Source organism: Cydia splendana, chromosome 3 (genome assembly GCF_910591565.1).
Source record: "Cydia splendana chromosome 3, ilCydSple1.2, whole genome shotgun sequence".
Lineage (NCBI taxonomy): Eukaryota > Metazoa > Arthropoda > Insecta > Lepidoptera > Tortricidae > Cydia > Cydia splendana.
In genome coordinates this window covers 8,111,657-8,134,013 of record NC_085962.1, presented here as the reverse complement: position 1 = coordinate 8,134,013, position 22,357 = coordinate 8,111,657, and the positions used below count along the sequence as shown (strand labels likewise).

The 22,357-nt window shown below is 41.1% G+C and overlaps 3 protein-coding genes across 6 annotated transcripts in view; 2 read left to right on the top strand and 1 right to left on the bottom strand.

Moving 5' to 3' along the window:
• Positions 1-1,026: 1,026 nt before the first annotated feature.
• Positions 1,027-9,181, top strand: LOC134806259 (uncharacterized). The gene is made up of 6 exons (XM_063779488.1): positions 1,027-1,316; positions 1,399-2,173; positions 2,753-2,886; positions 3,318-3,422; positions 8,102-8,879; positions 9,045-9,181. Exons 1-6 carry the CDS (start codon positions 1,221-1,223, stop codon positions 9,179-9,181), a joined length of 2,025 nt encoding a protein of 674 aa, XP_063635558.1. The 5' UTR covers positions 1,027-1,220.
• Positions 9,182-10,036: 855 nt separating this feature from the next.
• On the top strand, positions 10,037-15,832 carry LOC134806421 (testis-specific serine/threonine-protein kinase 3-like). Of its 4 annotated transcripts, XM_063779690.1 has the most exons (6): positions 10,038-10,307; positions 11,273-11,391; positions 12,531-13,139; positions 13,439-13,598; positions 13,755-13,883; positions 15,699-15,832. In XM_063779690.1, the coding sequence occupies exons 2-6, from the start codon at positions 11,362-11,364 to the stop codon at positions 15,776-15,778; spliced, it is 1,008 nt and encodes a 335-aa protein (XP_063635760.1). In that variant the 5' UTR covers positions 10,038-10,307; positions 11,273-11,361; the 3' UTR covers positions 15,779-15,832. The 4 variants fall into 4 exon arrangements, with proteins under 4 accessions (XP_063635759.1, XP_063635762.1, XP_063635760.1 ...); XM_063779689.1 differs by lacking the exon at positions 11,273-11,391 and having other exon boundaries at positions 10,037-10,307; XM_063779691.1 differs by lacking the exon at positions 11,273-11,391 and having other exon boundaries at positions 10,181-10,320.
• The window catches only part of LOC134806450 (liprin-beta-1), a 34,355-nt gene continuing 27,794 nt past the window's right edge, over positions 15,797-22,357 (bottom strand). The window contains exons 12-14 of the mRNA XM_063779731.1: positions 21,763-21,882; positions 17,990-18,956; positions 15,797-17,801 (exon numbers count right to left, since the gene is read on the bottom strand). Coding sequence (XP_063635801.1) covers positions 18,882-18,956; positions 21,763-21,882 — 195 coding nt within the window. The 3' untranslated portion in view covers positions 15,797-17,801; positions 17,990-18,881. The remainder of the gene's footprint in view (positions 17,802-17,989; positions 18,957-21,762; positions 21,883-22,357) is intronic.

The window sequence follows — 22,357 nt, the reverse complement described above, 5'->3', positions numbered from 1 at the left end:
GAAGGTTTAGGTTAGTTTAGGCTACCGACGGATTACTTGTGTAAATTCTAATTAGGTTAGGTTAGGTTAGAACTGTATTCCTTATAAATCGAAATAGCTCCAAGAGGTTGTAAGATCATAAGATAATGAATCGCAAATAAGTACCTTTTGCAAATACCTATCGGTAATACCTATTGCAAATACCTATTGCAAATACCTATCGCTAATACCTATCACAAACACCTACAGTATAATACACACATAAAGAAGGCATGAATGAAGACGTCGGTGGGTGAAGGGTCCATCCAGGTAGTATGCTCGGTAACACAATAACGCGCCCGAGTCGAGATCGAACAATAGAAAAGGGTCGATAAGCCTATTGTTACAGTGGTGTGCAAGGTGTATTGTTTAATTAGCGTATTTCGTAAGTACCTGAAGGAGGCGCCGGGCACTGCTGAGACCTAGCGCAATCAATTCAAATGGGGGGCTATTTGTTTTTTTTTTTTTTTTTTTTTTTAGGTTCAGCGGGGGCGGTGGATCGGCCCTGGGGTCAGGATCGGTGACCACTGAGAGGTGGGGCCAGAATCGGGGAATAGTTTCTACTGGCAACATCCGCCAGGGTGTGGACTATTGAGAGTTCATGGAATCTAAAATGAAAGCGATGGAGTAAATTGCGAGCTATGGAATATTAAACATAAATTACTGTTACATTTTTAAATATTTTGATTGAATTTTGGGGTGACACCCACAATTTCCGCCCCGGGTGCCACCCATGCTAGCTACGCCACTGCTAGATGGCAGACTCTCCAACGCGCACGTTCCCTATAGACTGACTTAGACCTTTACCTTCCAAACATAAACGACACATTTACGCCTCGCGCCAAAAATCTGACGGCTCCTATGCTGCCTCCTATAGTTCATACACGGGGCCTATTTCATAAAAACCAGGGTTCCATGTTCCATACAAAGAGTAGTATTGGTATTTTGTTTGGTATATGTTCCATAGCCAAAGAGTAGGTACTTTCCTAAAATCGACGAGTTTTAAAGAAGAAAAATCGCCATCAACCATGGATAAGTCATTGTACTTCTGTCAGTTATGTTATCAAAATGTAGACTAAATTTTTAAATCTAAATAACAAAATAAAATATAACAAAATGCCTACTTTTCCTCTGGCTATGAAGAGACGTCGACTGAATGCTGATGTTGGCTGCTCCGTGTTTAACGGCATGGTAATGGTATCATGACCGAATTGAAAACAACACCATCAGAGGAATTAACTTTGTCGTCGAAAGGATACAAATTGACTAAATTTATAGGTGAAGGTGCTTACGCTCAGGTGCCTAATACAAATAGCAGTAATACATCGCTGCAGCAAAGTTACAGTTATACATTATCATTGTATCCCCCTTTATCCGCAGGTGTTTTTAACAGAGTACTCACCACGTGAAGGTGATACCAAAACTACACTCGCTTGTAAAATAATCGAGACCTCCAAAGCTCCCAAGGAATTCGTCGTGAAGTTTCTACCCCGTGAAATTGACGTATTGATACGTTTAAATCACCCTCATCTCATACACATTCATAGTATCTTTCAGAGGAAGACCAAATATTACATTTTCATGCGATTCAGTGAAAATGGTGACCTTTTAGGACATATCTTAAAACACGGATGTATGTCGGAAAATCAAGCTCGAGTGTGGATGCGACAGTTGGCACTCGGGCTGCAGTATTTGCACGAACTGGAAATCGCGCATAGAGATATCAAATGTGAAAATATCCTATTGACGGCGAATTTTAACGTGAAGCTTTCCGATTTTGGGTTTTCTAGGTTTTGTGTGGACTTAGATAATCAGCCAATTTTGAGTGAAACTTACTGTGGGTCCATGTCGTACGCCGCTCCGGAGATTCTACGCGGGAAGCCGTACGCGCCGAAGCAAACGGACTTGTGGTCGCTGGGTGTGGTGATGTTCGTGATGCTCAACAAAGCCATGCCGTTTGACGACACGCGGATGCGGAAGCTTTACGAGCAGCAGATGAGCAAGAAATACCGATTTCGGTCGCGTGTGGCACCCATGCTCTCTGTCGAGTGTAAGGCGGTAGTGAACAATCTCCTGGAGCCGGATCCAGGCCTGCGGTACACGGCCGTGCAATTGTTGAACTCCGAATGGATCGCTATGGATAGCAGGCTTACTAGTAAATGGTTTTGGATATTTAAAAAGATAACGCTATACTCGTATGTATAGTTGCTACCTACATTGGTATGGTGGTCACAGGGTACCTGTAAATACAAATACAGACTCTTTATTGCACATCCCAATAAATTTAATAAAAATATATACTTATTTGATAAAAGATAAGGACAGTCACCCAAAAACAACTGAACGGGTTTGGGTGAAATTTGGCATTTCTAGTACCTAACAGTGCCTACGAGTATGAACGAAACTAACTGAAATAAGACAGTATATCATTTAATTTGATTTATCTTATTAAGGACTAAAAGTGATTAAGGGTGGTTGTGGTGGCAGTGGAATGGAGGCAGTCATATTCACTGCCAGCGATCAGCTAGGCGGGTTCTCTGTTCGTAGGCGCTTTCTGCTACTATACGGTTTTTCCCATGTTATCGGCTACGCTCGTAGCGCGTAGCTCGCGCTGGCACTGAATGTGTTAAACGCCTTTAACGCGGAGATACTCGTATAGCTGTTACTTATTACTAGTTATCATTGTCACTAGTTAAAAATAAGAAACCTACCTAACAACACAACTATGTTTTAGCTATGAATGCAGTAGAAACGGCAGCTCTAAAGCGAGCTAAGGAGCAACACCGAAGAATGTCAGACCCGCGTAAAAGTCTTAACAAAAGGCACGGTGATATATTAAGCAATCCACTTACAGACTCTCAACATAGAGTAAGTGCTTGTTTTTTAACCTCTCTATATTGAATACAAAAGGTAGGTACTAGTTCATAGCCAGGTCCACACAGAGCGAGCATACACGCGAGGCAATTTCCTCGCGCACATAACTGCCAGTGTAGACGTGCCTCGCGCGCGCCGCCTCGGCCGAAGCACGTGTCTACACTGGCCCGTTTTGTGCGCGAGGAAATTGCCTCGCACGTTATGCTCGCTCTGTGTGGACCCGGCTAATTATGTTTACTTTATTTTCGTTTGCAGGCCAGTGAAATGATTAAATCTCTGGCTAATCTAACCGCAAAACAGAAGCCTTACTAATGAGATTAAATGGAGGGTCAATCAACGGTGCGTCCATATGGAACTTTATCAATAACTTTATGAAGTGAATTGTTAGGTACCTATTTATTTATAAAAGGAAATTATGCTTGTAGATAGAGTCAGAAGAAGAAATAAAGTTGACTGGTTCCGAGCAATTAACACTCGTTAATCGCGGCTACAAGATCATCAAAAAACTCAACGAAGGTTCATATGCTAAGGTGTTGTTATTTCGTTTATATAATCTATACATATAATAAAGCTGAAGACGGTCGAAAGTCTGTACATGGAAGATATTTGAAAAAAAGTTGGCTGGGGATACTTAGAATCAATAACAGAACACGTTCCAAAAGTTTTTAGAATTTTTGTCTGTTTATCTGTTTGTCTGTTTATTTGAACGCGCATCACGTGAAAACGGCTGAACAGATTTTGATAAAAACTTTACTAATCTGTCGAGAAAATTCCCGGCCAGGTTATAGGCTATAAAAATTCAACCCCTAAAAGGGGGGGTAGCCACAATACTCCATTGACTTAAGTTTGCCCCTGAATCTTATGGCGCTACTTAGGAAGGAGGGGCAAACTTTTTTCAAATATGTTCTACCACTATTGAGAACCCTGGTAAACTAACAGATGCCGCTGAATTTAATACATTGTGACATGAATGCCACTGAGGAAAGATTTTGCCAAATTAACTCAGTTTAGAGGGGGTACGGATATCAACAAAAATAATTGAATAATTATGTTGTTTTAATAAATTAATAATACAACAAAATTAAACGACAGTAAATTAATTGCCCCTCATTGCACAGTGCCATCTTTTGGGGAACTGAGTAAACGTTAAGTAATCAAGAAAACTAAAAATGAGTTTACATAGTTACGTAGTGGTAAAATAAACACACATATCAACACGCGTATAATTGCATAATTATTTAAAATTATAAATTTTCTCCATCATGAATTATACCTAATCGTAATTATATCGCACCCATATCAAATCCATATTCATACGTAGGTAACGCCTCCTTTATGCACTTAATAATGGCCACGAAGGTGGGTACTTTGAAAAAAAAAAACATTGACCTCTGTCATTTGCAGTGCCGGATTAACCCTTTTAGAGTTTTAAGCAAAATAAGCACTTGCTTAGGGCACCACGTCTAGGGGGCACCAAAACTGTAGGCAAAAAAACGCGCAGGCTGCATCAGCATTGCAGTCGTCGTGGAGTAGGTACCTACATGAAACTTTTATACGTGTACAAGTAGCAATCTAATAACGAAGGGTCGTAGGGATCAAGTAAGAGAGGGTACGTTTCGATTTGACCTTACGCGAAGGCCCTTAAAGTCATGGAAAAAATCTTGCTTTCGGGCTTGCGGCCAGCCGATTTTTTCGACATAGGTTACCGATTTTATAGCGAATTTTGCTCTCTTGCACGCCGGATTTGTCGGCCAAGCCGAGTTGCTCCTTAGCCGCGATCCTGAGACCTAACTGTCAAAGTGTTGTAAGGGGCCCCGTGAAAGCCGAAAACTAAAAGCATCCCATCAAGTAGCGCTTTCGAGTGAAGCCAAAGAGCGAGCAGTAGAAGAGTCGTGATTACATGCATAGATTCGACTTCAAGCCACTCTTTTGCAGTTCGGCGTAAGGTCTTCTGCCTTATGGCAAAGTTGATCTTCTGCCTTAATTACACTTTGGCGTGGATCCAAATCCAAGCTTTCCTCTTTCGCAGCTGGGCCTTCTGCCTTGCTCACACTTCGCCAATTCAATTCACTTGGTAAATTCCAAGCTCTGCTTTCTTGCATCTTTTCGAGAACAACCTCGCTGAGCCCCTTAAATATCGAGCCCTATGCGAAGCTAAGCTGATAGAAAACTGTTCTATCCCTTCTCTGTATGAAATCCTGGATTCGCGCCTGGTTGGGACTAAAAGTAAAAATGTACAACTGTCTATCAAATTGCGTTTTTTATATCGAAAATTTTCGCGCTCGCTTCGCTCGCGTTTGCAATCACGTTATAGGATATGATAAAGGTGACATTCAGTTGGCTACTGCAGCAGCATTACTCTGTTGCAACGTTACTGCTGCAGCACTGTCAATTCTCGTGGTAAAATTATATGACTGATTTCCATACTAAAAGAAAAAATGTACAACTGTCTATCAAATTGCGTTTTTATATCGAACAATTTTCGCGCTCGCTTCGCTCGCGTTTTCAATAACTTTCTGAGTCAAATTGCGTTTTTATATCAAAAAATTTTCGCGCTCGCTTCGCTCGCGTTTTCAATAACGTTATAAGATGTGATAAAGGTGACATTCGGGTGGCGACTGCAGTAGCATTACTCTGTTGCAACGTTACTGCTGCAGCACTGTGAATTTTCGTAATAAAATGATGTGACTGATTTCCATACTAAAAGTAGAAATGTACAACTGTCTATTAAATTGCGTTTTTATATCGAACAATTTTCGCGCTCGCTTCGCTCGCGTTTTCAATCACTTTCTAAGATATGGCGACTGCAGCAGCATTACTCTGTTGCAACGTTACTGCTGCAGCACTGTCAATTTTCGTGATAAAATTATGTGACCGATTTTCAAACTAAAAGAAAAAATGTACAACTGTCTACCAAATTGCGATTTATATCGAACAATTTTCGCGCTCGCTTCGCTCGCGTTTTTAATCACTTTCTAAGATATGGCGACTGCAGCAGCATTACTCTGTTGCAACGTTACTGCTGCAGCACTCTCAATTTTCGTGATAAAATTATGTGACTGATTTCCATACTAAAAGAAAAAATGTACAATTGTCTATCAAATTGCCTTTTTATATCGAACAATTTTCGCGCTCGCTTCGCTCGCGTTTTCAATAACTTTCTCAGTCAAATTGCGTTTTTTATATCGAAAAATTTTCGCGCTCGCTTCGCTCGCGTTTTCAATCACTTTATAAGACATGATAAAGGTGACATTTGGGTGGCGACTGCAGTAGCATTACTCTGTTGCAACGTTACTGCTGCAGCACTGTCAATTTTCGTGATAAAATGATGTGACTGATTTCCATACTAAAAGTAAAAATATACAACTGTCTATAAAATTGCGTTTTATATCGAAATAATTTCGCGCTCGCTTCGCTAGCGTTTTCAATTACTTTCTAAGATATGGCGACTGCAGCAGCATTACTCTGTTGCAACGTTACTGCTGCAGCACTGTCAATTTTCGTGATAAAATGATGTGACTGATTTCCATACTAAAAGTAAAAATGTACAACTGTCTATCAAATTGCGTTTTTATATCGAAAACATTTAATGAGATTGTAAGATATGATAAAGGTGACATGCGGGTGGCGACTGCAGCAGCATTACTCTGTTGCAACGTTACTGCTGCAGCACTGTCAATTTTCGTGATAAAATGATGTGACTGATTTCCATACTAAAAGTAAAAATGTACAACTGTCTATCAAATTGCGTTTTTATATCGAAAACATTTAATGAGATTGTAAGATATGATAAAGGTGACATGCGGGTGGCGACTGCAGCAGCATTACTCTGTTGCAACGTTACTGCTGCAGCACTGTCAATTTTCGTGATAAAATGATGTGACTAATTTCCATTCTCAGCTGTAATGCAGCAATGAACGTCACTCAACTTACCAAAAAAATTCAATGTAATCTCGATGACCATGGAGAGTGGACACCATGGTCTAGAAATGCTTAGGGCATCAAAATATCTTAATCCGGCACTGGTCGTTTGCGGAGTCAAACGATTTGGGACTCGCATTTAATAAGCATTACCATGCCTTCCAGAAAAAAAATCCAATCATTCGCGAAAGTATCGCAACGCAATGAGGTTACAAGGGGCACCTGGTCTTCCTCAGGAGTCTGAAGAAGACCACGGCGAGTGGCGCTCTTGCCAGGCAGGCCGCTTCGCTTTCGCTCGCGCGCGTATACCTTACTGTATCGTCCGATATACATCTACTACTCTGTCGTTTAAATCACGTGTAAAATTTGAATAAGGGCGAAAAAAACTATTGATTTTGGAGTGTAGTTTTATTTAGTGGTACCTAATTGTAAAATATTTTATCTGGAGTATCTGGACTGCAGTCCTCTAGCATATCCATCTGTCAACTTTACTTCAAGTTCCGCCTCCAGGGGAGAGGGAGAGAAATTAGGATTAGAAATTAGCCGCTTACTGACACAGACCGAATTCCACGCGGGCGGAGCCGCGGGCACAGCTAGTAAATAATAATAGGAGAAAAAAATCTGCCAAGAGCATGTCGGGCCATGCTGTATTAGGTTGCAGTGTATTAGGATTCCGTAGTTACTATTCTGTCAGAATAAGCTAAACGGGGGCTATCAGTAAGTATCATGTACATTACAAGCATAAAGGCCTTCGCAGCGCTTTGCAGTCTTTGTACTTTTTACTAAGAAGAGAAGACTTTTTGCAATATGTAGCTCAAAAACGGCTGGACCCATTACGTTCGCTATAGTTTTCATTGAAAGTATTTGTTAAGCTTTTGTTTTACGATTCTTTTCAAATTTTGTTGGACCCATGGTTTAAAAGTTAAAGGGGGGGGGGGGGCATTTTTTTTCTGAGCGATTTTTTCCGAAAATGTTTAAATTATCAATAAAATATTGTTGAAACCCCGTATTTGTATGACCCACACCATTCGATTAAAGCGAATAAAGAGAAAAAAATTGTGGGCCCCATAAACAATTTTTGCAGTTTCCCCCACGGTATGATACCCGTTCTGTTGCCATGCTTGATTTATGTATTCATGGCAAATTGCAGCTATCTAGCACTAATGATCACGGAGCATAGCCGCGGACGGACATGGCAAAACTATAAGTGTTCCTAGTTGACTTTGACTACGGAACCCTAAAAAGAGTAGACACTAGGAAAATGTTTAATGCTAATAAACTATTTCAGGTTTACCTTGCAGAGTACAAGAATCCTAATAAACATGATGCCATATCTGTTTTGGCTTGCAAAGTCATTGACACTAGCGTAGCGCCGAAAGATTTCGTGAAGAAATTTTTACCTAGGGAAATCGATATGTTAATAAAATTGAATCACCCCCATCTAGTGCACACGCACAGTATATTTCAAAGAAGAGACAAGTATTTTATTTTTATGCGTTATATGGAACACGGGGACCTGTTAGAATTCGTATTAAAGAAGGGTGCTATTCTAGAGGATCAGGCGCGGATATGGACGCGGCAGCTGGCGCTGGCCATCCAGTACATGCATGAGCTCGGCGTGGCCCACAGAGACATCAAGTGTGAGAATGTTATGTTGACCGCCAATCAGAACGCTAAACTTACCGATTTCGGCTTCTCCCGATTATGCATCGACAGAAAGCTAAGGGATATTCAGAGCGAGACCTTTTGCGGCTCACTCTCCTACACGGCTCCTGAAATACTCCAGGGCACACCTTATTACCCAAAACCTGCGGACGTGTGGTCGTTAGGAGTTGTGCTCTACGTAATGTTGAACAGGGCTATGCCATTTGAAGATAAAAATATGAAACAGTTGTATCAGGCGCAGGTCAATAACAATTGGAAATTTCGTGCGCGATGTCTTAACGTTCTGTCAGATAACTGCAAGAGACTAGTTGCGCGAATGTTAGACCCGAATTACCAACAAAGGGTCAAAATTGAAGATGTTATAAATGGTGAATGGATTGCGATGGATTCGAGGCTACTAGGTTAGTTATTATATGTTAGACACCTATATTTTAGGTCAGCTATTCTTAAAGAGACCAACCCCCTCTTTAGATTTTAGATATGTTATTTTTGCTCAGAATCAAGAGCTTTATCTATCTTTCTTATTATTTTTCATAAAAACTTGTACAATAGCATATTTCCTACAGAATGGACAGCGCATGAAACTCTAGCTTATAAGAAAGCTCAAGAGGAAAAGACCGAGTTATTGAAAAGGACCACGGCCCACGCAAAGAGCTCTAATCAGGTGGACAATTCGATCATGAAGGTCAACTGCGATCTTTAGGACCTGTTCATGAAACAAAGGTAGGGAAATTGTTATTTATTATTATTGGGGTGTTGCGGCCTTTGAGTGCAGTGATCTATTGTGACGGCCCTTTAAAGTTCGTAACTAATGCCCGTTGAATCCAGGAAGTTCCAGATTCTTTGGGCCGTAACGTAATGATCATAGGGTTGCAATACATCCATTTGTAATGCATGTTATTTTTTTTATTTATGTAACCAATACATTCCACGACTCTTCTCTTTCCGCACAGACTCTATATAGGGGGTATTTTGTCTATTCCACAACTGTATCTCGATGGTACTAGAAAAATATTCAGTCAGTCAGTCACCTGAATTACATGTAGGATGCATGTAGGTTTTTATGTGATGTTTGAGCTCAATCGAATAATGGGAAGTGGTATAATCATGGTATAATGGTATAAGTTAAGTATAATTTTATAAAATGTAGTATTTATTCAAGTCGCAAAAGTTTAATAGTGGCTAAAAATAATGTACCTACAAATTAGTCCTACCTAGCTATAAGAATAATTGCTATAGAGTCTGTTCGGAAAGAGAAGAGTCGTGAAATGTATTGGGCCCCATACATTCCACGACTGTTCTCTTTCCGCACAGACTCTACTCTCTATAGTCTATAGGGTGCCATGTCATTCAGTGATTTTATTTACTGTAACAACTATGTACCATGGTTCGCAATAAACAATTTCTGATTAATGTATAATTTAGCTTGTTACGTATTATACCTAATACAAATAAAACATTGCAAGTTAAATATAAGCTTGTAAAAAATGCGTGGCTAAAAATGTTACCCCTAAAAGCAATTGAAATAAGTAAGATTGGTATATTTATGTCAAGTTGACTGACGCTTATTGTCAGTGTGTTTATAAATTGATTTATTCGGAAAAAATGATAAATACAGAATGACAAATGAAATTAAGCTAGCTAGCCACGTCTAGCTAGCAAACCAATACCACTATGCAGTGCTATCATCCATGCAGGAAAAAGAAAGTTTAAATTAAATGGGGACTCCAGACGACAAGCGTGATCTGAGTGCACGGTCGGACGTGGCTATGTTACAAGAGAAAGGATTCATACTGGGCAAGCTCATTGGAGAAGGGTCTTATGCTAAAGTACGTGCTTCAGGTAGGGGTGGCGGCAAGATTTCGCGGTGTAGCGCTCCAGTCGCCTATAGCCCGTTCCACACTCGTGCGCGAATAGCGGGCGCGAAAGCGCGAACGAGAGCGTGGAGTCGTTGTCGCAGATCCGCGACAACGACTTGGGCGCTTATGGTCCATTCAGGAACTCATAATAAGGAAAACAAATTGCAAGGATAGACACATTGTCTTTCAGTATTTAGGTACCTTAAGGCTGGTTTTATTGTCACGCTGACCGTCTGCGCTCTCAGGCCAATGTGTATTAAATAGGTATGTTCAGGGAGCGTTTTAGAATAACGCCGACACCGACATACGTCAATGCCGACATACCTACGCGGCCATACGCTCCGCATGTCGGCGCCGACGGTCAAAGCGACAATATAACCAGCCTAATGGAAAGGTATCTGTATATTTAATATGTAAAATCCGTCAACTAACCATTTTTTGGTCATTTTTTTTTCTTGGTATTAATCTAATCTTATGATTGACTCAGTTCCCATTAGACGTGCGCGCCGCGCCGGCGCCGCCGCGCCGCGCCGACATTCATTCGCGACGCCGCCGCCGGCTCGTCCACTCGGCGCGGCGCGGCGCGACCCGGTTATTGATGAGGAAGAGGTAGAATCAGATCCAGCATCAGAACCAAGCGATCTAAGCTCTAACAATGACGAGTTCGGTAGAGTAGAACATGTGCCTACCATTAAAACATCTTCTCCAACACGCTGGCATCTTCTTCTTCAGTCGGTCCCTTAATACTGAGGATAGTGACATCATGTCCTTCTGTTGAAGACCAGGTGCCTCCATTGGGTTCTCTTCCCCGCCAAGCGCATGGCCTCGTGCAGTTTTAATTGCATAGGTGCCGTGATTTGAGAACACCATCTAGTAGGGGGAGGGGCCTGATGTCTCGCGCCTTCAACTTTGCCCGTGATTATTACTCTTTCCAGGCTATCCAGAGAGCGACGTGAGACCTCCGGACACCTGTCCGAAGTATGAAAGCATTTGGTCCTGGCATATCGTTGAAAACCGGCGTTTAATGCGTAGCTCCTCCAGTATGGACCGATTGGTACGCATTGCCGTCCACGGTATTCGTAGAAACCGGCGCCAACACCACATCTTAAACGCGTTAATACTCTTGGTCAGAATGGCTCGGTTAGTTCATGTCCCCGAACCATACATAAATATTGGAAAAATCAGAGAACGCACAAGTCTAACCTTCGTCCGTCTTAATATGCTACGATCCTTCCAAATCTAATCAAGCCGAGCCATAGCTACCTTCGCTATTTGAATCCTCCGGATAATTTCTCCGTCACAGCTACCATAGATATAAGTGAGCCGGGGTAGGTGATGGCGCTAACACAATCGAGATCCTTTAGTTCTAAGCTTCGTGGAGGAGGTTTTTTGCGATACACGAACATCAGCTTGGTCTTTGCATGGTTGGCGTAAAGTGCTAATTTGATGCTTTCGGCTTCTATTCGTCTGAACAGTCGAGTCATCTCCTCCTCATCGGAAGCCAAGAGTGTTGTGTCGTCAGCATAGCGCAGGTTGCATATCGTCTTCCCGCCAATCGCTATGCCGCCGTCCCAGTTCTCGGTGGCCTTCGGTACAATGTATTCGCCGTAGATATTGAACAGCTTAGGCGACAATATACAGCCCTGCCTCACTCCTCTTTCCGGCTTGAACTGGCCTGACAGCGTATTCGCGCGTTCCATTCACGGCATCTCTCGATGATCTGGCGCACGTTAAAGATCTGCTTCCGTGACCCCCGCCCAGGTACGAAACCAGCTTGCTCAGTAGGTATTTGCCGGTCCAAGAACCACGCTGGCATAGCGTGCTTGTTATGCTGGAAAGCATTGCTCACTTTTGCAATAAAAATCCGGTCAATAATTGTAGTTTTTAGTAGGTAATACCTAAATGAAAAAAATAGCCACACGCCGGCGCCGCCGCGCCGCGCCGACCAAAAATGCCGGCGCGCCGCCGCCGGCAAATTTTAGGTCGGCGCGCACGTCTAGTTCCCATAGGTAGGTACAGCGAGCGGCATGCATAGTCACATTATGAATACATTGATTCATAGTGTCCATGCAATTTTGCAGCTGGGGTGAAACAGAATGTTGTATCTAAATAAAAAGATGTACCTACCATAGTTGCTATGCAGTAGGACATTATGACATAATATTAATAACCTAAATAAATTAATGTTCGTAGGTGTACAAAGCAGTTCATATGATAGACGAGACCCGCAACACGATGTTGGCGTGTAAAGTGATTGACACGTCGGTTGCGCCCCGCGAGTACCTCGCCAAGTTCTTGCCGCGCGAGCTGGACATCCTCATCCGCCTCAACCACCCGCACATCGTGAACGTCACCGACATCATCCAGCGTCGCGCTCGATACTACATATTCCAGCGATTCGCCGAAAACGGGGACCTACTCAACTACGTAACAAGCAACGGTGCTGTGTCCGAAAACCAGTGCCGGCTCTGGATGCGACAAATTAGCTGCGGTCTCAACTACATCCACACTTTAAACATCGCGCACAGAGATCTCAAGTGCGAAAACATATTGATCACAACAAATTACAATGTAAAAATAACAGATTTCGGATTCGCGCGCGGAGTGCGCTGCAGGGATCGGGACGTTTTGTCGGAGACATTCTGCGGGTCGCTTTCGTACGCCGCGCCAGAAGTACTAAAGGGAATCCCTTATCTACCTAAGCTGGCTGACATGTGGTCCATGGGGATCATTCTTTACACTATGCTAAACCAAGCCCTACCATTTCATGAGACTTCTGCGAAACAGTTGTATGAGAAACAGGTAACTTGAAAGTACCTACTAACTAAATCGCATAAGCTCGTCACGTCTTTTATAAGGATTTCATATTTCATCTAGGCGACATGTTTCTCAAAACTTCTGATGTATATTTAGATGTTGTTAAGCTTAGGTTCCGTCTCGCCGAGTGCCATGTATAAAGCGTTTATGTAAAGCTTGTATAGGATAGGATGGTATTGCGTCAGCATTCTCTTGAACACTTTCAACCCGTGGTTAGTAGATAACTGAAAATCTTCAATGCCATGAAGAAACCACGAATTACGATTCTGTTGTTTGTGTTGTAGGTGATGAAGAAGTGGCGGTTCCGCTCGAATGTGGTCAATCAACTGTCAGAGGAATGCAAGCGGCAAGTGACACAGCTGATGGAACCGGATGCAAAGGCGCGGCCGACCGCCGGCAGCCTTTGTAGCGGGCCCTGGATCGGCATGGACCCTCGCCTTCTCAGTCAGTATCATACAGTCGGCATCAGCAGTACTTCTTACGAGCATTCTATTCATATAACTCTAATGCTTATTTCGTACCTTTGGTACCACGTTACCAATTTAAATTAGCACCGACAGTTACCTAACAACAGCAATTGCAACATTTCCACTTTTACAGAGTTAACTAAACTGGAAGAATTATTACTCAAACAAGCTGTAGCAGCTGTCGAAAAACAGATGAGGGATAACGAAGCGGAGACAGAGGTTGAGCGCATCGCGGAAATCCGCCGCAAGAGCCGGGGAAAAGGCGAGTGTCAAATAGTGATTTAAATTAATAAAAGTGGAACAGTTCACAGTCTCGGGCCAGGCTCGAACTCGCGACTCTGAATCACTAGCCCATCGCGCTGATGTCAACCGAGCTACCGAGACTTCAGCCGAGGGCAGAAAATATTTCCGTCATACGAATATATCGCCTAGCGACATCCACCGAGAATAGACTTCTTAACCGGCCACCGGAGTTCCAAGTTCATATTGGGAAGAGCGATGGGCAGATCCAGGGCTATAACCGCGAAAATCGAAGCTCGCAAATTGCGGGCATTTTTCTCTGTCACTCTTATTACGCCTTCATTGGAGTAAAAGAGAAAGATCCCCGCAATTTGCGAATTTTATGTTTTCGCGGTAGCCGCTCTGACCAGAGAGTCGCAGTTCGAGCCTCGCCAGAGAAAGTGAATTTTTATACTTTTAATTTATTTCTACATACAGGGTGATTTGCAATGATTTAAGTCCAGTCAACAAGGGGTCAAAACTCATTGGTTTTCAAGTTATTTGAGTTTTTTGTTGAAAAAACCCGCCTTTCGACTAAAAACTGGTAATTGTGAAAAAAACTACTGAAATTTGGAATTAAGAAAAGCATTCATCTAATAGCCAATAAAGTACTGATTACGTGAAATAAAACAAGATTGCCAAAACATTCCAAAATTTTCCAAAAAAAAGGATTGAAGTCACAATTTTTTGTAATTTTCCCCAAACTTTGTAACATTTTAAGGCATTACTTTAAAAAAAAAGTATGACACTGCGTACAAAATACAGAAATGAGTTCCTCAGTTTTCCAAAAAAGTACGAATGTCGACATTTTCTCAACTTTTTTTAATAATAATAACCTAACTTAAGAGGAGAAATAAATAAGGAGAATAATAATAGCAGAGCAGGCGGAAGACTTGACCTAGCGTACGTGAATCGGTTTGTTTGTGTCACTTTATTATCTCCATGGGCTTTATTTGTCCCTAAATCGGTTTGTTTATGTCATTTTAGTATCTTCGTGGGCTTTATTTGTCTTCGTTATCTTATCTTATTTTCTTGGGGTAGGGGTCACGTCAGGTTGCCTTCGGCGACACAAACTAATTAAGGGTCATTACGGTAATTAGTTTCTACGTAAGCATTTTTTGTCTTCGGTACCTTATCTAATCTTATTTTCAAGGGGTGAGGGTGCTTTCTTTATTTCACGTAATCAGTACTTTATTGGCTATTAGATGAATGCTTTTCTTAATTCCAAATTTGAGTAGTTTTTTCACAATTACCACTTTTAGTCGAGAGGCGGGTTTTTTAAACAAAAAACTCAAATAATTTGAAAACCTATGAGTTTTGACCCCTGGTTGACTGGACTTAAATCATTGCAAAACCTATAGAATAACCCCTTTCAAGGAATACGGCAAATTTCCAATCACTCTGTATACTTTATGGCAATGGTATCGTTTGCAGACGTTTCTGCTATACAAAATTAAAATAGGTATTTGTTTCACAAGTGAGCAGAGTTGTAATTTAAATCCTCGTGCTAACGTGCAAGCGAAACGTTGAGATTAGTATAGTAGAAAACGGAATTAAGCGTTTTAAACGCGAGTACAATGAGCGCAAATGATGTTATAATAAGCACGCATAGCTAATGATAGGTTTTCTTTTTAAACGATTGTAGCGCCATCTGCATTAAGCATAGGTAGCGCATTTAAGATCATTGCTTGAAAAACTAAGTCTTGTCAAATACTTTCGCTCTCTTCCTCTCCTCTCTCTCTCGTGCCAGCTAGAAATTCGAATTGCCGATCGAATGTCGTAATTTCTTTTGTTTCAGAGGGATTGAAAGTATGGAAAACTAGTGACGCATCAGCATTTATGAAATCGAAACTTCTGTTTGAGGAAAATGAAAGATAATAAAAATAAAACACGTAATCGTCATTCAATGTTTATTAAATCATACATTTTATATTCTATGACTTTAAGTTATATTAAAATTTATTTGATACATAATGTATAAATGTTTTTTCGCTATCCGGTGATACAACTCACCTTCCAATAACCTACACTTGTATTACAAAGTCATGGAAGACAGGGTCGTAAGGGCCTGTGTAAATATTTATAAGATTTGGCACAACGTGGTAGGAACCTAGGAACGGGATCTTGGATCACACTACGTTTATAATAACGACAAACAAAAGCGATATCAAAACATTTAATATTTGTTCGGTACAATTCGCTTTTCAGGAGTTCTCTAATATGTAATACTGGTACTAGGTAGTAAGTACAAAAACACTGTTTTATCGTATCTGTTACAGACAGTAAAATGATATTCTCGGCGTTGCCTATTTTTTCTGCATTATCAGTATCAGCACTATGCTAAAAATTATAAACTATTGGTTATTCATGTGTCAAAGTTGTTTGTGGCAAAAAGTTTTTAGGGCCTCTGTACTTATTTTTTGTTCAATACTTGCGTCACTAATTTTTAGAGCTTGTGAAACCCCATCAATGTGTATTTTAGGGCCTCTGTACTTATTTTTTTGTTCAATACTTGCGTCACTCATTTTTAGAGCTTGTGAAACCCCATCAATGTGTATATGTCGCAGTCAAAAGTGTGAACTGGTCAAAAGAACTTTTAACCAACAAAAACAGGTAAAACTGCTTTTGACTGAGCATGTTGGTCAAAAGTAGTTTTACCTGAAAATCATTGGTTAATAGTAATTGTGACTGTTACTAGCAGTCAAAAGTACTCGCAGAAATAGGTAGGTTAGGGTTATTTTTTTTTTGCTACGCCCTAAAAACGAAACTGTTCCCAGAGATAGGTAGGTTAGGGTTATTTTTTTTTGCTACGCCCTAAAAACGAAATTGCTGCCAGATATATAGGTATGATTTTCAGGTAAAACTACTTTTGACCAACATGCTCAGTCAAAAGCAGTTTTGCCTGTTTTTGTCGGTTAAAAGTTCATTTGACCAGTTCACACTTTTGACTGCAACATATATATCAAGTTTAGCCACATTATTTGTGAGTTTTAAAATTGACGAGTTATTTTTGTATCTGTTAAATGTAATCTACTCGTATGAATAGGGTAGGTATATTTGAAAAAAAGGAATTTAAAAGGTTAGTCAGAATATTATTTTATATTTGTGCGAGAGGATTGTGCCAATTAAAAATAAAATACTTATAGGCATCTCTTGTTTCGTAGCGTAATGTTCTAAACGTTGACATCAATATGTATTAGGTTTTTGCATCACAAAATTTCACATCGTGACAAAAGTGTATTTACTCGTCATAATGTCAGACTTCAAAATACAGTTTGCCATTTTGTAACACATTTTTATTTAAATAGTGCCTCAAATGAAAGTTTTATCCACTAAATTCAGTGACGCGGCAACGCTATTAATTGGTCAATGTGTATGTCTATACGACGTGTTGCCTAATGAGGTTCATATTTATGTTACCCACACCTTTTTTAACCGACTTCAATTTCATAGAAGGAGGAGGTTCTGTATTCGGTTGTGGCTATCTTTTTTTTTTTATTGCCTTTAGTTTGTTACCAAAGTTAATGGTAAAAAAATTATACGAACAAGCAAAAACAGAATAGTTGATAATGCCTGGAACGTTGGTTATAAGTTATTATGTTATGATAGTACATATAAGAATAGAATTTGGGTAATGGTCCTTCATGGATATAATATTATAAATAATCTCAATCTCAATATACCATAGATGTCAAAATGTATACACTGAATGTGGGGCTTATAACTAGATGGAAAAGTCTTGCAGCAATAGAAATGAGACCCGAGTTATATTGTCGCGTTTCAGTCGTTTTCTAAAAAGCTACTCGTACTTAACAATATACAATAAACGCACTAAGTACTGTATCAAAAACTTGTAACAAATCTAATGGACCTAATGGTAAAGTTACACACGTGTAAGGGGCTGTCCATAAATTACGTCATCGATTTTTGACGATTTTTGACCCCCCCCCCCCCCCTATAATCATCCAAAAATCATGCTTCAAATGACCCCATTTCCTCCTACTTCATGCTACCGTCATCCGATATCCAGACCCCCCCTCCCTAATTTGAAATGACGTAATTTATGAATAGCCCCTAAGTAGATCATACTTCATTCAATTAACAGTTACTATTGGTTTTAAATCGGTCTTAACACTTACTCCTGCCAACTGTCTGGTCATTCTCATTATAAATTATTCAAGCACATTATTTTAATATAAAATGGAATGTCTATTGCTCTTCGATTTGATGGTCGGTATGATGAGTGAAGCCTGTTTGTGATGTTTATTTGCAGCCTACAGTTTATGAGTCAGTCAGAGAAGCGACCACTGGCGGGGCCCTAAGTTCAACGTGACGCGTTCGCGTCTTCGACATCAACATTACACTACATAAGTTAAATATATCTCTTTAAATAAACCGTACTTTAGACCTCTCAATATCTACAACGGACCAATATAATTCATGATTTTTGGCAGCGTGACTCGATTAAATATTTTAATAAAATTAATCACTTAACAATCTATCACCCCGAACGCACACCGAGGGCTTCGGACGCCGTGTCGTATAATTTTAATTTTAGCACCATAGTTAGCCAATCAAAATTACTCCCCTTGAAGCCCTCGTTTCAAATTAATCTTAAAATTATTAGAACACGATAAATTAGAACGCATGCGTTTTTAATAGTCCACGGTAGATTAGCTGCTGGAGCGAAGGGTGGTGGCGTGTGTAATGTAGGCCCGCAGGCGCACATACAGGCGCTGCCGTGCACGCGCTGGTGTGCGCACCGTGCACGCGCTGGTGTGCGCACCGTGCACGCGCTGGTGTGCGCACCGTGCACGCGCTGGTGTGCGCACCGTGCACGCGCTGGTGTGCGCACCGTGCACGCGCTGGTGTGCGCACCGTGCACGCGCTGGTGTGCGCACCGTGCACGCGCTGGTGTGCGCACCGTGCACGCGCTGGTGTGCGCATCGTGCAGGCGCCGTGTGCGTGCACCGTTCAGGCGCTATTGCGCGCGCGCGGGGTCACGCGGGGGAGAGACAGCCGACGCGACGCCCTCCGCTGATTTTACTCTCATCGTCTGTAAACACATCTACTTTATTTTTCTACCGACAGTGATGTCGCTGTACACCCGACCCGAAGAGAAAGAAAATAAAAGCATAGTTAGATAAAAAAAAACACTTCCCAAAATTAAATAATAAAAACGCTTCGCGCGTGGTTAACTGCCGTGTTATTGTGATTAAATTTTTAATAAAACCCAAACCAAATGTGAACGCCATTTTTTTAATTTAAAAGAATAAAAATGCAATAAGTCCGCAAATACCCGATAACCAATTGACAATCAGTGCGCAAAAAGGATAGTGAACTAAAATGTAAATCGCTAAAAATCAGCAAGAACTTAATTATGAAATTAATTTCTAAGAACAGATCGAGATTAGGGAATATTACGCATAACTCTGCGTAGAGGGCGTCACTAGGCCAATCAAATAGCCTACCGTGAAACACTACAATCGAAATTTCGGTTTCTGCCTCTCTATCACTCTTGCCTATTCGATCGATAGAGAGGCAGATAAAGAAACTTCGATTTTCGCGTTTCGCGGTAGGCCACCTGTAAACAAACCGCCGTGATGCATCAATGTCATAGTAAAAATTTGTTGTAGTCAAAAAACTGTTTAAGGTCTAGTATGTTTAAGTTACTCTATGGTTTACTAAACAAATTAGTGCTGCACTCTGGCGGCAGAACATTGCAGTAATACTCCCTATTAAGCCATGTTTACATTATAATTATAGAATTTAAGTTAAGCCTCCGCCGAGTACTCCATTGGCTACTTGCAAGGCTGCAATAATTTTACTCAACTGTTTTAACAGATAAACCGTGTTTTTATTGAATTCCGTTAGCTTCGGCGTATGGTTAAGTACGTTTAAGAAAACTAAATGGCATAGATAATTAAAAAAATTTTTTTTTACTAAAACGGGACTTAATCGCGTATAATTAAGTTTTTAAATTTACCTCCGACGTTTCGAGGACGGCGTTTTCCCGTTCGTGGCGTGGTCGGTGCTCGGTCTTTTCCGACACCACGGGGACAACGCCGCCCTCTAAACGTTGGAGGTAATGGAGGTAAATTTAATGCTCCCTTGACACGTGAGATGACAGGTGTTTTTTAAACTCAAACCCTTCCGTCTGAACACATTTCATACATTGAAAAAAAAAAAAAAACGTAAAAATCGTGAAATTTTAACGCATTCACTGCCAGGGGGCGTGGCCTAGGAACAAACTTGTATGACGGTGAACGCACATGTGCGTTGGGGGCAGTGAATGTGTTAAGGAGTGATAAGCTCTACGCCATCTGCGTTTTTCATAATCGATTGTCTCCAAAACAAATCCCCTCCACACTCACGGCTCTTACAGATGTAGTGCATAATTGCTTTCCATCGTATTTTCTCGGAAACGTTCGTACATATTAAAATTTGTCTTTTTCGTTTACCTCAGTACTTTTTGTACCGAGACTATACTCTGTATCTTTAAATAAATAATTTGTACATTTTCGTTATAGTTATAACATTTATTGGTTAACCAACCAAATACAAAACCACCTGGATCTGTCACTGAACGACCTGACTTTAACCTACAATAAATAAATAAATAAATATTGGGGACATCTTACACAGATCAACCTAGCCCCAAACTAAGCAAAGCTTGTACTATGAGTACTAGGCGACGATATACATACTTGTATAGATAAATACATACTTATATACATAGAAAACACCCATGACTCAGGAACAAATATTAGTGTTCATCACACAAATAAATGCCCTTACTGGGGTTCGAACCCAGGACCATCGGCATCGCAGGCAGGGTCACTACCCACTAGGCCAGACCGGTCGTCATATTTTGGGTCGTATGGTCGGAATATTTGATCATGTAATGTTTTCATCTACCCTCAACTGGCTTAAGAAGCCATTTGAGGGTAGATTTTGTTTACTCTTTTTTAAATACCTAAAGATACAGACTATAGCAAGGCACGTTCGTACGTTTCCGTGAAAATACGATGGAAAATAACTATGCACTAGGTACATCTGTACTGCAGATGTGCAAGTTGCGGAAACTTTCCAAAAAGTTGGAAAACCTCACAAGAAATATAGGAAATATATATTCATTTTGCAAACGGAAAATTTCGATGCCCATAACATAAGTATGTAAATATGAGAAATAATCGAATGTGGAAAATTATAGCTTGACAAATTCGTCCGTGACAGTACCATGGTCCTTGGGGACGGGGTATGAATTTGTCAAGCTATAGTAAATTTTGGAAAGTTCCCGAAGCCCTTACCCCATTGACATAGATATCTAGGGACTGGCCTCACGGGCAATAATAATGAGGCATGACAGGAGCCAGTACAGCGGTGTGACACCGCTACAACGCGATTGGTTGATCACATCACGCGCCCGATTGGTTGATGAGTTCGCATCACGCGTGCTATTGGTCGCAACTAGTTGCATTAGACTGCACAATTGGCTGGAATCACAGACAAGACATCCTTCAGACTGAGCATAGTAGCTCTACCCCCTCTGCCACGCATACGGTAGTTTTCCTCCATTTTCGAGTCGAAAGTGTCTTTGTGTGACGTCCGTGTCTTTGAATGGACCAATCACGGCACGGGACCTCGCTCACCTCGTCCCCCGCAAGTCCCCCGTATTATTGGCAGCATCGGTTTCATGAAATAATTGCTCTAAACTCGGTCTGGAGGATTCCTAGTCTATGGCTGGAATTCGTGAGTGACACCGCTGAACTAGTACCATTTTTAATGCCCGCAAGGCCCGTCCTTAGATATATACGTCAATGCCTTACCCAGTTAGTGTATTAGTGCGGTTAGTGACTCACTGGCGACGTGCTGTGAGCGTCACCTGAGCCGTCGTCGTGCAGCGGGCACACCAGGTCCGCGAGCTCCAGCTCGTCCTTGCTCTTCTTGCGCTTCAGGGAGAACTGGCTCTTCTTTGGTACCTACAATGGTTACATTTTGAGTATATTTTGACCCGCCCTGGCTATGCACGGGTTAACAAATTATACACCTAAACCTTCCTGAAGAATTACTCTATTGATAGGTGAAAATCGCATGAAAATCCGTTAAGCAGTTTTTGAGTTTATCGCGAACAAACACACAAACAGACATACGCGACGGGGGACTTTGCTTTATAAGGTGTAGCGATTTTATGAGATGATTTTTTCGGCTCGGGCCGTAATCTGTTAAACAAAGCCTTTGTTTCTATGGAGAGGCGTCTTAGACGCGTGCCAAAGCAACCATGTCGTTAAAAAGCAACTACCGTGATAGTATTAAGGTTCAAATTTATATAACAGCTCATTCTGAGATAAAGAATTTGGGTACTGTAGGTTATGTAGGACGATCAGTCGCCTGTATGTGGACTGTCAGGTAAGAATAAGCTGTTACATGAATTTGAACCACATAAATAGGTGGGCA

What these genes read in the sequence shown, in the direction of transcription:
- LOC134806259 (XM_063779488.1), top strand. Translation starts at nt 1,221, where the DNA reads ATGACCGAATTGAAAACAACACCATCAGAGGAATTAACTTTGTCGTCG. An exon ending in GTGAAGGTGCTTACGCTCAG is followed by an intron (nt 1,317 to 1,398) that starts GTGCCTAATACA and finishes CTTTATCCGCAG; the next exon opens with GTGTTTTTAACAGAGTACTC. An exon ending in GATGGATTCGAGGCTACTAG is followed by an intron (nt 8,880 to 9,044) that starts GTTAGTTATTAT and finishes TATTTCCTACAG; the next exon opens with AATGGACAGCGCATGAAACT.
- LOC134806421 (XM_063779689.1), top strand. Translation starts at nt 10,197, where the DNA reads ATGGGGACTCCAGACGACAAGCGTGATCTGAGTGCACGGTCGGACGTG. An exon ending in GAGAAGGGTCTTATGCTAAA is followed by an intron (nt 10,308 to 12,530) that starts GTACGTGCTTCA and finishes TAATGTTCGTAG; the next exon opens with GTGTACAAAGCAGTTCATAT. An exon ending in CCGCAAGAGCCGGGGAAAAG is followed by an intron (nt 13,884 to 15,698) that starts GCGAGTGTCAAA and finishes CTTTTGTTTCAG; the next exon opens with AGGGATTGAAAGTATGGAAA.